The sequence below is a fragment of the Chinchilla lanigera genome, unplaced genomic scaffold, assembly GCF_000276665.1.
Source record: "Chinchilla lanigera isolate Chin_1 unplaced genomic scaffold, ChiLan1.0 scaffold00008, whole genome shotgun sequence".
In the NCBI taxonomy this organism is placed as follows: Eukaryota; Metazoa; Chordata; class Mammalia; order Rodentia; family Chinchillidae; genus Chinchilla; species Chinchilla lanigera.
In genome coordinates this window covers 24,270,230-24,283,694 of record NW_004955409.1, presented here as the reverse complement: position 1 = coordinate 24,283,694, position 13,465 = coordinate 24,270,230, and the positions used below count along the sequence as shown (strand labels likewise).

At 36.4% G+C, this 13,465-nt stretch overlaps 1 protein-coding gene and 1 long non-coding RNA gene across 5 annotated transcripts in view; one reads left to right on the top strand and one right to left on the bottom strand.

The window, feature by feature from the left end:
- LOC102023337 overlaps positions 1-11,978 on the top strand; it is a 37,357-nt gene extending 25,379 nt beyond the window's left edge. The window contains exon 3 of the long non-coding RNA XR_001232657.1: positions 11,817-11,978. This is a non-coding gene — a long non-coding RNA (uncharacterized LOC102023337). The remainder of the gene's footprint in view (positions 1-11,816) is intronic.
- The window catches only part of Slc25a21 (solute carrier family 25 (mitochondrial oxoadipate carrier), member 21), a 472,151-nt gene that overhangs the window by 138,250 nt on the left and 320,436 nt on the right, over positions 1-13,465 (bottom strand). For all 4 annotated transcript variants that reach the window (XM_013510365.1, XM_005376906.2, XM_013510366.1 and 1 more), the window contains one exon: positions 6,295-6,378. In XM_013510365.1, coding sequence (XP_013365819.1) covers positions 6,295-6,378 — 84 coding nt within the window. The remainder of the gene's footprint in view (positions 1-6,294; positions 6,379-13,465) is intronic.

Sequence of the window (13,465 nt, the reverse complement as noted above, 5' to 3'; positions counted from 1 at the left end):
CAGGCAACAAGGCTTATTTGCAGGAGATATGCTTTTCAGGAAGATGTGTACAAGGATACATAATGTGCATATTCACTGCCAAGAAAAACCACAGTTGCAGAACTATTCAAGTTTTGAATGATTACATAGCAGGAAAACTGGATTGGTCATTTTGTGTTAGTATGTGCATATACAGAGTGGTTGCCACAAATGGATAGCTTGCTGGTTTTACTAGCTGGGTAAAGGAAGTTGCTTCTGAATGAGTCTCTGCACTATGTCATCCACAGAGAAATGATAGCTCAAAAAATTTCCCATGAACATAACAACATTTTACAGGATATGATTAAAGGTATCAACTACATTAAGTTGCATGGCATTAGCATGAATGAATGCCATACTTTTTGTGCAGCTCTGTGAGAGGATGGATGCAGAATACACATATCTTCTCTTATGTACACAAGGGAAATGTCTTTCTAATGGTAGATTAATAGCCAGACTTCTTGAGTTACAAAGCTCACCCCAGAGATTTCTTTTAGAAAAACAGTCTCCAGTGGCAGTTCACTTCACTGGCTCTTTGCTTTCTTGTGTGGTATATTCAACTTGCTCAATCTATCACTTTAGGGAAGAATGACAACTGTGTTCAAGTCGGAAGATAAAGTGGCTACATTCAAGACCAAACAGGAATTACAGGGGCAATGTATGAACACTGGATTTTTTTATATATATATTTGAAACATTAAAAGAGGTTTTAAGAGACTGAGCCAGAGACTTCCTTCTCTCAGCTGGTGCAGGATCATTTATCCCAGCTTTCAAAAGTCTTGAGCATTATTCCCAACCACAAAAGGCCTCCAAACTGGGAAGGAATGGGCAAATCAACTTCTGCTAGAAGAGGATCAACTGTCGAGACTGAAAAGAGTAGCATTTTAAAAAGTATGCTTGAGACAACTTCAAATCTCCATACATTCAGGATTAAAGTTAAGGCATAATATTCTAAGACTGTCACAAAAGCACAGAAAAGCATGCTTCCATTTCCAACATCGTATCTTTGTGAAGCAGGGTTTTCTGAAGTGACAGCCAAAACAAGACTATGGTGTAGATCAGATATAAACAGCATACTTCAGGCATCACTGTCATCCTATAACCCCAGATGGAACCAAGTAGTTGCACGAACAAAAGCTCAAGGCTCCCACTGATTCTGCGTTATGATGAGTTGTATAATTATTTCATTATATATTACAATATAATAATAGTATGCACTATAAATGTAATGGGCTAAAATTATCCCCAACTCACACCCTCACTTCACCTCCTCCAAATCCATGGAAAATTATCTTCCAGGAAACCAGTCACAGGTGCTAAAAAGTTGAGGACTGATGTTTTAGAGCCTTTTAAATAACTAGGTTGTATGTTTGTATTCTCTGACTTGACTTTATCACGATAGATGTTTCCCCCAGTGAGTTTATTTATGTCAAACCAAAGAAGATTGAAAAATCATAGTGACAGCGGAGGCATTTTCAACAGAGACCATGGCAAATTTCTTTTCTGCTTTCATTCCGTAGGAGTTGTCTCTTCTGTGTTAGAAAAGACTTGCCTTGGGTAAAAGCTACCTAACTATGAGAATTCCATATAATAGAAATCTCCACATACAATCTGAAAGGCATTTTTTAAACTTAATGTCACCTCTAAAAAACTGGTTTAAAAATCATGTCTTTAATAAAACTACTGCAGATTGAACCCTGGGCCTTCTGCACACTAGGCAAGTGCTGCACCACTGAGCTCCATCCCCAGCAATACCTATGCTTTTAAGAAAAACAAATCTCAGAAACTGTAAAGGCAAAGGTATTTGGATGTGGTTGAATTATTGTCTCCTTTTGGAAGCATGTGAATTCTGGGCAGGGGAGAAGGAAGGGCATGTTTAAGAATATCTGTGAGTACTATTTCACTTTTTCCAGTGGGAAAAGGGTAGACATGGGCAGATGCTAAATGTATAATGGAAAAGGACTAGATTTCAAAACCTTTAACTTAGAGGAGATAGAGAAAGGTAGGTTAGATAGCAAGAGTCAAATAGTGCTATTCACCTCCAAGGCCATTGAGCAAACTGATCTCTAGGCACCTGAGTTAAAAAAATCTTTAAAATCATAGTATATGCCAAAAATTAAATAAGAAAATCAAAAGATCTGCTTTTACTAAAAAAAATCAACACAGCATGTATTGAAAGGTTTCTTTTCTTTCTGCATTTGTTTGTCTGTGTTTAGCATCAAACTTTGAAATGCTCTTGCTCTATATCAAAATTAACGGCATCTTTTCCTTTTGTATTTTTTTAAACAGATATTTCCATCTTTAAAACTAGAGCTCTCTGGCCTTTGGCTAACAGCATGTCCAGATCTATAGGCATTGCAGGAAAATGTCAATTTGCTCTAGAAGCAATTACATATACAGTACAGGAGAAGGCAATTTTACTATCCAGGGACCACACATACTGTGTTTGCTACATTATTTGATATCAAAGCAAGAATTTTTTCCTACAGCACACATGAAATAAAGAACCTAGCTAAAGAACACCCACATCCAATTCAGCAATATCTGTTACAGTTTACAGAACTTGGCAATACAGATGTGACTGGTTTACTAGAAAGGGATATTATATTGACTAGATAATGCACTATTATTTCTTTAACATTATGTATATTTTGAGTTAAATGAACATGATTTTTATCCCACTTATTGCAAATACAAGTATATTTTCAGTGTATGCCAATTAGTTTTCACATGTCCATAGTAAGAAAAAGAAGGACTTGCTGATCTTTTGTTACTTCAAAGTGTTTCATCAGACCTTAAGATCATTGTCATAACTTCAGAGACAGTGCTCTCTGCACTATCAGCCTTGTTTCATTTTGCAGCATTATGATATTGGTGTGATGACTTTCCTTCATGTCCTTAGTGTGTGCACATTGTCTCTACTGCATGACAAACATAGGCACTGGGAATACAGAGCTAAATGAAACGTGCCCCTTAGGTAAATATATTCTTGGGGTGGAAAAGGAAGGACAGGGAGTTGCATGCTTGATTTTTTATAGCACATGTCCAGCATGCAAAGAAGGAAGAGAAGGAGGTAGTAATGAACGGTAGTACACAGAGGATGAAAAATAATTTAGCACGTGGTAGAGAAAAGACGGTCAGGAATGGTGACACTTGAGGTTACCTTTGAATCAAAAGGGCTAGTTTCTTGCTTAGATTAGAGGACTGGGGTCTCAGGAAATAGAGAAGTGCACGCAAAAGCCACGAGAGTAGGAGAGATCAGAGAATCACAAAGCATCTGCTTTTCCTGTGTATGAAGAGTGAGCCTGGAGAAGAAGGCAGTGGCATGCCAGGAAGGTCCCGCACACATGAAAAGAATCTGAACCTTACACTGCAGGGCATGTTTTCACATATCCCCTAAATATGCTAAGAGAAAATAACATAAAAAGTATGAAACTGGCATAGAAATAAACTAATGAGATAGAACAGGAAAAAGAGAAACAGAATAGAAAATCTACATGATTTATATACAGACATTTAATATATGAAAAAGGCAGCATTTCCAATTAGCAAGTAAAGGGTGGGTTTTTTAAGACGTGTCTGAAAATTGAGTAACTATTTCAAAATGAAATTTAATTTCTATATACCATATTATTAATTTTTAAAATTCTTACATGAATTAAACATTTTCATGTAAAAATATTGGAAGAAAAAATTTAACATCTTGGCATTAGAGGATGTATGTTTTATTTTGTTTTAGTGTAACACTGTTAGAAAGCTCAAAGGAAATACTGACAGGCTCACAGCATTATAATCTTCCAATACCTCCAGCTTCTGAAAGGGCAAGACATTGTAAGCAATCGACAGGTTAAGAAAAAATGTTTACAATTTATGTAGCATTTGAAGAACTTGAATCTATAAGTTACAACATACCAACCTACTACAAATCATTTTTTGAAAATCTAACCTTAGAGAAATGGATAGAGGATACAAATAAGAAATTCATAAAAGAAATTACACCTAACGACATAAAAGTATGCTTAATGCCAGTAACAATAGAAGGAATACAGTTAAAATAGTTATATTTTTTATAGCAGATGCCAACAAGAGCTACATGGCAATAACAACTATCAGAAGTATCTGATAATGTTCTATAGTTGAGAGAGTGTGGTGAAATGGGAATTCTCAAATACTAAAATTATAAACTCAGTACTATTTTTTGAAAAGTCATCAGAATCTATAATATCTTTTGATTATATAACTCTATAGCTAGCAATTTGTTTTATACTTATACAAATATGAAATGTTTTAAAATATGAATATATATTAATATATATAAATATACACTCACAATTGTGCAAAGACTGTATAAGAATGTTTATCACACTTGTTTATAATAGCAAAAATCTGAAAACATTAAGATTCACCCAAGGAATTAATTTAATAAATTGCAGCATATAGATGGATCATGCTGTTGTTAAGGATATACTGGCATAGAAAGATATTTATAAAATAAATGATGAGTAAAATACAGTAGAATCTGACAAGAGAAATAATGAACTACAGTAGGTCAAGATGACATGGATTTGAGGCCCAGCTCCTCTACTCATAAATATGTGAAATTTACTAACTTCTCTAAAGTTTTTTTTTTAAATCTGTACAACTGGACCTACCTCATAGACTTGTAAGGAGAATTCCAAGTGCATAATACAGCCTAAATATATATTAATTATTATTATTTTCAGATGTTTCAATAGTTATTTTCAACCAATTTTCTTATGAAAATAATTTTTGAATGCAAACATTATATAATAATATATTTTGGAAATCTGTCCTTCATAGAGTGTTTAAGTAACTGTACACATCCCAGGCATTTTTAGCTTACATAAACAAAATCTATTTACCTGATCATCCGATACAGGGGCTACAAGCCCTAGGCCATATACCAGTACAGGTCTATGGTCTGTTCGGAACTAGGGTACACAGCAAAAGGCAGGTGGCAGGCAAACCAGTGAAGCCTCTCTGTATTTACAGTCTCTCCTCCTCACTCACACTGAGCTCCATCTCCTGTCTGAACAGTAGTGGTATTAGATTCTCATAGGAGCACCAATCCTGCTGTGTGAACTGTGCATGAGAAGGTTTTAGATAGCAAAATCTTTATGAAAATGTACTGCCTGATTATCAGACGTGGAGCTAAAGCTGTGATGCTAGCAATGGGGAGAGATCACAAATACAGACCAGTGTTATCAGAAGGGTTTGACTGCACAGAAAAGATAGTAATACAACCGCTTGTAAATTCATATCAAAACCCTATCAGTGAGTGGCAAGTAACAATAAAGCTGCACGCTGGTGGGAAGCTTTAGAGTAGCAAATGAAGTGATGTACTTCCATTGTACAGCTGAATCTGGTGCAGGTCTTAAGTCAGAATCTCACGCCTAATTCAGTCTGGGCAGGGCCTACTAATCATTTGATTTACTACTTCTGTCAATGCCTCATTCCTGTACTGCACACCTGTCTCAGTCACAGTTTTAGTAAACCTGCAAGCTAACTCTGAAATGAATAAAAAAACAAACATAACCAGAGAACTTCTTTGAAAAGGGGAAAAACCCAGTGATAATACTGTGGAAGAATCTAAGACTGAGAACAAAAAGAAAGCTACATTTAAAAGAAGATACCAATAGTCTTCTGCATTATGGGAAGCTGTGTAATTATTTCACTATATACTATAACATAATAATAGCAGAAATAAAGTGCACAATAAAGGTCATTTGCTGGAATCATCCTGAAACCATCTCCCCTTCGCCACCCACCTCAGTCTATGAAAAAACTGTCTTCCACAAAACCAGTTGGGTGCCAAAAGGCTGGGGACCATTGCTCTAATAGACATAATAATGGATTTGATGCACCAGTTTTTGACACAGATTTATTTTGATTGCATAGTCATAAACCACTGTGCAAACAAGGAATGCATTTGTATATTTATTTACAAAATAACTGTCAAGTTTAGGTGGCCTCAGTTATGAAAACTTTTAAAAACTTTAATGATATAAATTATCATTAATTTATATCCTCTAGTTATTATGTAAGTTATTAATAACTTCTTTGTGGTAGCTTCCAGTACATACATATTCAGTTTTAATCATTTCAGGAAAAAATAACAAAGTAGGAAGGCCCACTTTTAGGTTTGTTTTACCAGTAAACCTTAGAAAATAAACCACTGAAAATGAGAAAACATGTTTTACAGAAATGCATTAAAATGCCTCAACATAAAGTCTATAGATGAAAATCAATACATACCCCTCTGTTCGGAAAATCGTGCGAAAGCTGTCTCCTAAGCTCTTATAACTGTTTGGATCAGTTGCATTTCTCTGAATCTGGAACCTAGAAACAAAAAATAAAAAAATCTGAGGTAAGGATTTTGCAAAATGATTTTTCTCATTTTTTAGTCTTAGAAACTCAGTTTTTTCAGATTAATCTAAAATATTCTGATCTTTGCTATAGTTTTTATTGATTTGATTACCTTATATAATCTTTACCTTAATTCTGTAGAATTTAATAGAAACTTTGTAGTTTAATAGAAACTTTCAAAAAACTTCTTTCAGCTGCTACTTAAACAGATGCACCCTGAGGCATTTACACCTTTTTCTTTCTTGAATGCACACACAGATGTCACACATTAATATAATTCAAAATCTGAAGATGTGTATGAGACAACTATGTAGCTCTAAATAGAATAAAAAATAAAAACAATGTAGAATTTCAAAATAAGATAGGAAATTAAAAATGGTTGTTATATTGCATACTTTTATCTTAAAGCAGCTGTTCAGATTACCAGATATAAGCACGCAAAATGGATCAATTAGGCATTAACTGTTCCTTTCAATAAACCAATACAAATTAGTAATACAATTATCTTAGCTATCTTGTATATATATATATATATATTTTTTTTCTATTCCTTCTTTCCCTTCTCCTTTCCCCTATCCCAGTTGTTCTTTCCTTTTGAACAGTTTCCCTTTCACAATATCTATTGTATCTTTTGGATTTTATTCACTCTTTCAGTTTCTCACACTAGGGAGGCAATATGATGTTTACACATGCAGGTCTGATTTATTTCATTTATGAGTATGGTCTCTAGTTGCATCCTTTTACCTATAAAAGCCTTGGTGTTTCTTGATAATGATTTAATATAATGGTGAAAATGCTGAGCAGCTAATATGGCCTATCTTGGATCCTGCTTGTGAATTTGAAATTAATTCTGGAAGGCAAGTACTTGCAGTTAGAATGAGAGTTGGGATTGTATTTGGAGGTCATATTACTATGCAGTTTAGTAAGTTGCTCAATTAGAAATCCCTTTTCCTTTTCCTTCTCCTCCTTCTCTTTCTTCTTCTTGGGTATGAATATTTATCTCGGAACTCTCACCTTCCAAATGTGGATGTTTCCAGGACCAGGTCTGCATGTTTTACTTCGAATTTCCCCTAAGGTTTGTTTCAGAAGAGACTGCTAACATGCGCTCTGATCTCTCGCCAACCCCGGCTCACCATTCTCTAACTTCTGTAGTCTGCCCATTCTTTGGGGTTTTACATTCTCATTCCAATTCTGACTTACAGCCCTTCTCCACCCTCTGCTTCCCACACTTTCACTTGTTACTTATTTTTAATTTTCAAAGTTACCTCGATGATCATTTATTTCAAGATGTTTTCCATACTGCTGGCTTCATAATATGAGCACAGCAGCTACTCCTAAGAATAATGTACTTTATTCTATGCCTCAAGGAATTATGCTGAAGACTAATACACATCACAGAGAAGAGTGGATGCGTGGCTTTGATTGAAGCCATCGGGCAAATGAATGGAATGAATTTATCACAGATAAGAAGTGAACCTGGAATTACATTTGGTTTTACAAGGTGGAGAGTTGCTAAAAGTTTCTGGTCAGGAGAATATCTGATCAGGGACGTGGGAGCTTGAGCACAGCTGCTGGCAAGTAAATGTCAGCTAGTTGGATGGCTTAGAGTGGGAGTACGGAGTGCAGAACAAGCATGAAGGCATCACAACAGTCTGAGAGAGAATCATTCCAAAACACAATGAAGACAGCATAACTGAAGAAAAGGGGCATATGTTAGGTAGGCATTTCTTCTCTTAAATAAAATTATTTGTTGATATATTCAGCATGTTGTTTTGAACGTGTATAATTTTTCACAACCCTATACCTACTATTGGCAAACATTTTTTAATTTTAAAAAGAATAAAAATTCAAAACATTTAAAAAGATACACAATTTTAAAGTAAGATGATAGGAAATTAACAATGGTTGTTATATTGCATATTGTTATCTTCAGAGTAGTTCAGATTAGCAGATAAAATAATTAAGCATTCACTGTTCCTTTCAATAAGCCAATAGAAAGTAGTAGTACAATTGTCTTAGCTGTATTATACATATATATATATCTTTCTTTCTTTCTTTCTTTCTTTCTTTCTTTCTTTCTTTCTTTCTTTCTTTCTTTCTTTCTTTCTTTCCTTCTTTCTTTCTTTCCCTCATCCCAGTTGTTCTTTCCTTTTGAGCAATTTCTTAGCCTTTTACAATACCTATTACACCTTTTGGATCTTATTTACTCTTTCAGTTTCTTACACTAGGGAGACAATACAATGTTTACACATATGAATCTGATTTCTTTTACATAGCAGTATGATCTCTAGTTGCATCCATTTTTCTATAAACGCCTCAAGTATATCTTTCTCCATAGTTCAGTAATAGTTCACTGTATAAAAATACCACATCTTTTTTATCCATTCTTCAGTTGATGGGCATTTAGGTTGTTTCCAGGATTCAGCTATGACAATTGTGCTGATATGAACATGGGTGCGCGTATGTCACTGTGGTATGATGTTTTCAATTCTTCTGGGAAATACCCAGAAGGGGAATGGCTGAATAGAATGAGACCTCTAATCCTAGTTCCTTGAGGAATCTCCACACTGATTTCCACAGAGGTTGTGCCAGTCTATCCTGCCACTAACAGTGGAGAAAGGTTCCTTTTCCCCCACATCCTCACCAGCATTTGTTATTGGTTGATTTCTTGATGATAGCCAATCTATCTGGGGTGAGTTGGAATCTCAGCGTTGTTTTAATTTTCATTTTTCTCTAATGACCAATGATGTTGAACATTTTTCCATATATTTATTTGCCATTTATATTTCTTTTTTTGTTTGTTTTTGTTTTTGTTTTTGTTTTTGTTTTTGTTTTGTTTTTCTCCGGTACCGGGAACCGAACTCACGACCTTGCGCTTGCCAGGCAGGCGCTTTTGCCGCTGAGCTAAATCCCCAGCCCCTGCCATTTATATTTCTTCATCTGAGAAGTGTGTATTCACCTTAGATGCCCATTTTTTGATTAGGTCTTTGAATCTGGGGGCCTGATTGTTTTTAATTCTTTACATGATCTAGATGGAAGTCTTTTGTCTGAGGGACACTTGGCTAAAATTTTTTCTCAAATCATGGGTTTTCTTTTTACTCTGTTGGTGATTTCTTTGGATGTGCAAAAAATTTCCAATAAGATGAGATTCCAGTTGTTGATTCTTTGAAGTAGTTCCCATGCAGTTTGGTTTTTATTCATGAACTCTCTGCCTAGCCCTGTGTCCTGAAGATTTCTACCTACTCTCTCTTCCAGTAGATTTAGTGTTTCTGTTTTAATATTTAGATCTTTGATACATTTTGACTTTAGTTTAGTGCATGGTGATAGACATGGATCTAGTTTTAGTCTTCAGCATGTGCAGAGCCAGTTTTTCCAGCACCATTTATTAAAGAGGCTATCTTTCTTCCAGTGACATGTTCAGCCCCTTTGTCAAAAATAAGGTGTCTGAATGTGTTTGGAGTTGTGCCTGCATCTCCTAATCTGTCCCATTGATCCTCAGGTCTGTTTTTTTTTTTTTTTCTTTTGCCAGTACCATGCTGATTTTATCACAGTAGCTCTATAGTATGATTTCAAGTCTGAGATTGGGATGCCTCCTGCCTTGCCTTTGTTGCCTAACGTTGATTTTGCTGTTCCAGGTCTCTTCTGGTTCCAGATGAATTTTAGGAATGTTTTCTCTAGTTCTGTGAGGTATACTAATGGTATTTTAGTATTGCCAAACTTGAAAGTGTCATAAATACTCATCTTTAGAATATGGGATGTTTCATCAAAATTCCACCTGTAGTGACATGATCAGTTTAGATTAACTATATTGTCAAATTTGAATTGCACAGAGTTTATAAGGTCATGAGTCAGAATAGCTAAGTCATTTAAATTGCTTGGGATATAACGATGATTTGGTGGACAAATGCAGGACCACCAAAAGCAGATTCAGCCAGAGGTTCTGCAGCCTGAGAACAAGAGTTGATGATCAGATAGTTGTTCCATATTTGGGTATTTCTGGCCTATAGTGCACAGATGAGATAATTTGCTACTTTGCAGACAAGTGAACTAATACTAAACAGAGAATAACCCAGTGGGAGAACTACTTGGAGATTTGTGCAAAAATAACTGGAACATACAGAACAATTTTCAAAATATAACTTTCGTTTCACTTCAAATGCAGCAACTCCATCTCTGCAGTTGCATATTTATACCCTATATTCATTGCTGAATATGAAATGCTTTCTTATATCTAGTTGGGAAATCCAAGACTCTAATTATTCTTTTAAGAATGTTACTTAAACAGTTTCATACACTATAAAAGCATTCAATGCACATAGATTTTTTTACAGTATCTGTAACAATCTTTCATTAATATATTTGCTTTGAATTCCTTTCTAGATGCTTTACTCCCAAATTGTAAAGTATTTTCTTAATGTGTGCCACATGACATAAGACACAATGCATTTTACAAAATCCCAGGGCATTGTGTCCACCCTGAAGCAGCATAAAAAAGAAACATGAGCAAAAATAATTGATAATAAAGGGTAAACATCTGAAATGTCAAGGAGTTTGGGCACCAGGGTTATCCAGGTGTTCCTGGGGAGGAGGAATTATTGCTTCCTGAGGAGGGTCCAGGACAGTTTCAGGAAGGGGAAGGGATTTGAGCTAGTTCTCCTGAGATTCAGAGAGGCAAAGAGAGCAAACCAAGAGGAAGCATTTAGGTGGGAAAGCAACAGAGGCTAGTGAGGGAAGGCTGCCCCTTCTAATGGGGAAGTGAGCAAAAACACCCTCCTCGCAGGAGAGTCTGTCTCCCCATGGGTCCTCCAGGGAGATATTGCAGCAGTTGGCTAAAGGCTCAGGCTTGATTGCTCAGGCTGACTGAAGACTGAGCTGGTTTGCAAAGCGTACTTGGCAGATAAAGTCAAAGGCCAATATAGAACTTTTGACCCTTTCCAGCACGTCAGACCAGCACTTCAGCTACCTCTGGATGGCCATGTCTCAGATGTGCAGCCCTAGTCTTAGATGAGACTGTGAGCAGTCAGCAGATGGACTAAAGCAGGCACATCTTCATGTTTAGAATACCAATTTTAACCTCTCTTTTACTGCTGGTATTACAGACTTGAGCTTTACCTAAAATGTCTGCAAGTGCAGGAAATACTTACACTGACCAACGTGAATGTTGAGTATAGTTACTTCATAACTAACTAGCTAGCTAACCTGGCTATTAGGAGTCAAGGCACTTCCCTCCCTAGGCTTGGTTTCTTTCTGTTTTTAGACTCCAAGACATAATATTTCCAATCCATTATTCATTCAATTAATAAGAGTTCTCTGTACATTTTAGAATAGGAAGCAAAGGCAATCAGTGGGATCCTTAAGGAGTGTTTCCTATAAAAGCTGACTAATGAATGATGCTCTGTTCTATACAACAGGATGAGGCAACATCAAAATAACTACGCGAAGAGTCCACAAACATCACTGGATGAGCAATGCAAAAGCAGGGACAGGCATGGCGAACACGGATGCCTTGGTAAAGCCTCCCAAACAGTCCTTGCTATCTTAAAGCAGCTGGAAGTGCCATTACATAGTCTGAGGCAAGTACAGTGCTTCCTCTACAGTGAATCTCACACAGCATGTGTGCACTACACAGGGGGAAAGTGTATGCAGCATTTAGTTCCATTACACATGACTTATTCTGATCACAGAGTTGTCAGTTCTTCTAAGGAATCTGCTTCAAGTAGGTATAATTATTGTGCATTTTGGTCAATCATGTAAAAGAGTAATTTCTTTCTTCCTTTTCATTGCATTTCAGCAACTTAAAAGGTTTCTCCCCTGGACTGAAGCTTTACATCAGTGTATTCCAAGCTGTATTCTGTGCTAACAAATTCTCTCTATGCTCAGGGAGACAGCTTTCCAGTTACGTAATAGGACTCTTTGTAAACTGCAAAGGCCAAGCTACACTACTCTTGATTGTATTCAAAAGAAAAGGTTGGACCTCTCCGTTGTCCTAATAATAGCAGCTTGGACACATCTGGAATCTCCATCTGAGTAACTTCTTCTATTAGAATGAAAACTTGCTGCCAAACAGACAAACTGGACAACGGAGTAATGGTCAAGAAATATTCAGTGCCTTATATCCAGGCAGAATCAAACACAAGGAAAAGTAGTGTGGCTCCACGTAACTAACCCTGGCCTACACTATGCTGCAAAGCATCCAGGGAAGCAGTGTGCTAATGTCTGCCTGCACAGGACCGTGCCACACCATACATATTAAGCGAGTTATTGTAACCACCAGGGCCAAGAAGGGCTTCTTCCTGTTCATGAACCAATGCAAAAATATATTTTTTACAGTCAAATATGTTTTCACACAAAAAATGTTTTCATTTACTACATGTTTTTTCCCTGTAGATTTATCGAGAATCATGATTGCAGCATATCCCACTTGTCCAACTGAGTGCTGAGTGAAACCGATTTTAAACTTGTCTGTTGGTTATCAGCGAACTTCAACTTGCTTGTGGACCTTTGAAGACATGGTTATAAGAAAGATGTCTGCAAGAAATGCCGTGGCTTTGCGGACATTAAAAACCTTAGGACAAGATATTTGAAAATTCCACTGTTCCCCTTTTAAGTACATGATGAGAGTGAATGGAATTTTTCTGAAAAGTTAGTTAGGAGCATTTTTACTTCAGAAAAAAGTGCAATAATAATCTACACAGTTTTGCCTTGGTACTGATAAAACTCAGGTGTCTTCAGTCATGTTGGAAGGGCATAGTTTCTGATTCAACACATGCATTTCCACCTGAACATTTACAAAGATCCCCATCTACAAAGGTGCAAGGGTAAGAGTTTTGGGGACTCAAAGATGAATAACACCCGACCCTCTGGAAAGGAACAAGTAATTGCAGGACAGGGAAATGTTAATAATTAACGTGGTGAATACTTGTGCTATGTAGAGCTTCTAGGAGCTTGCTTCACCTGCGATTCCAACACTACCTCTTCTTGCTAGGGTCACAGTCTAGGGTGGACAAAAATTAGCACTCTAAAGTAATGCTAAGAAGTCTACCCAGGTTGTAGAGTTGGC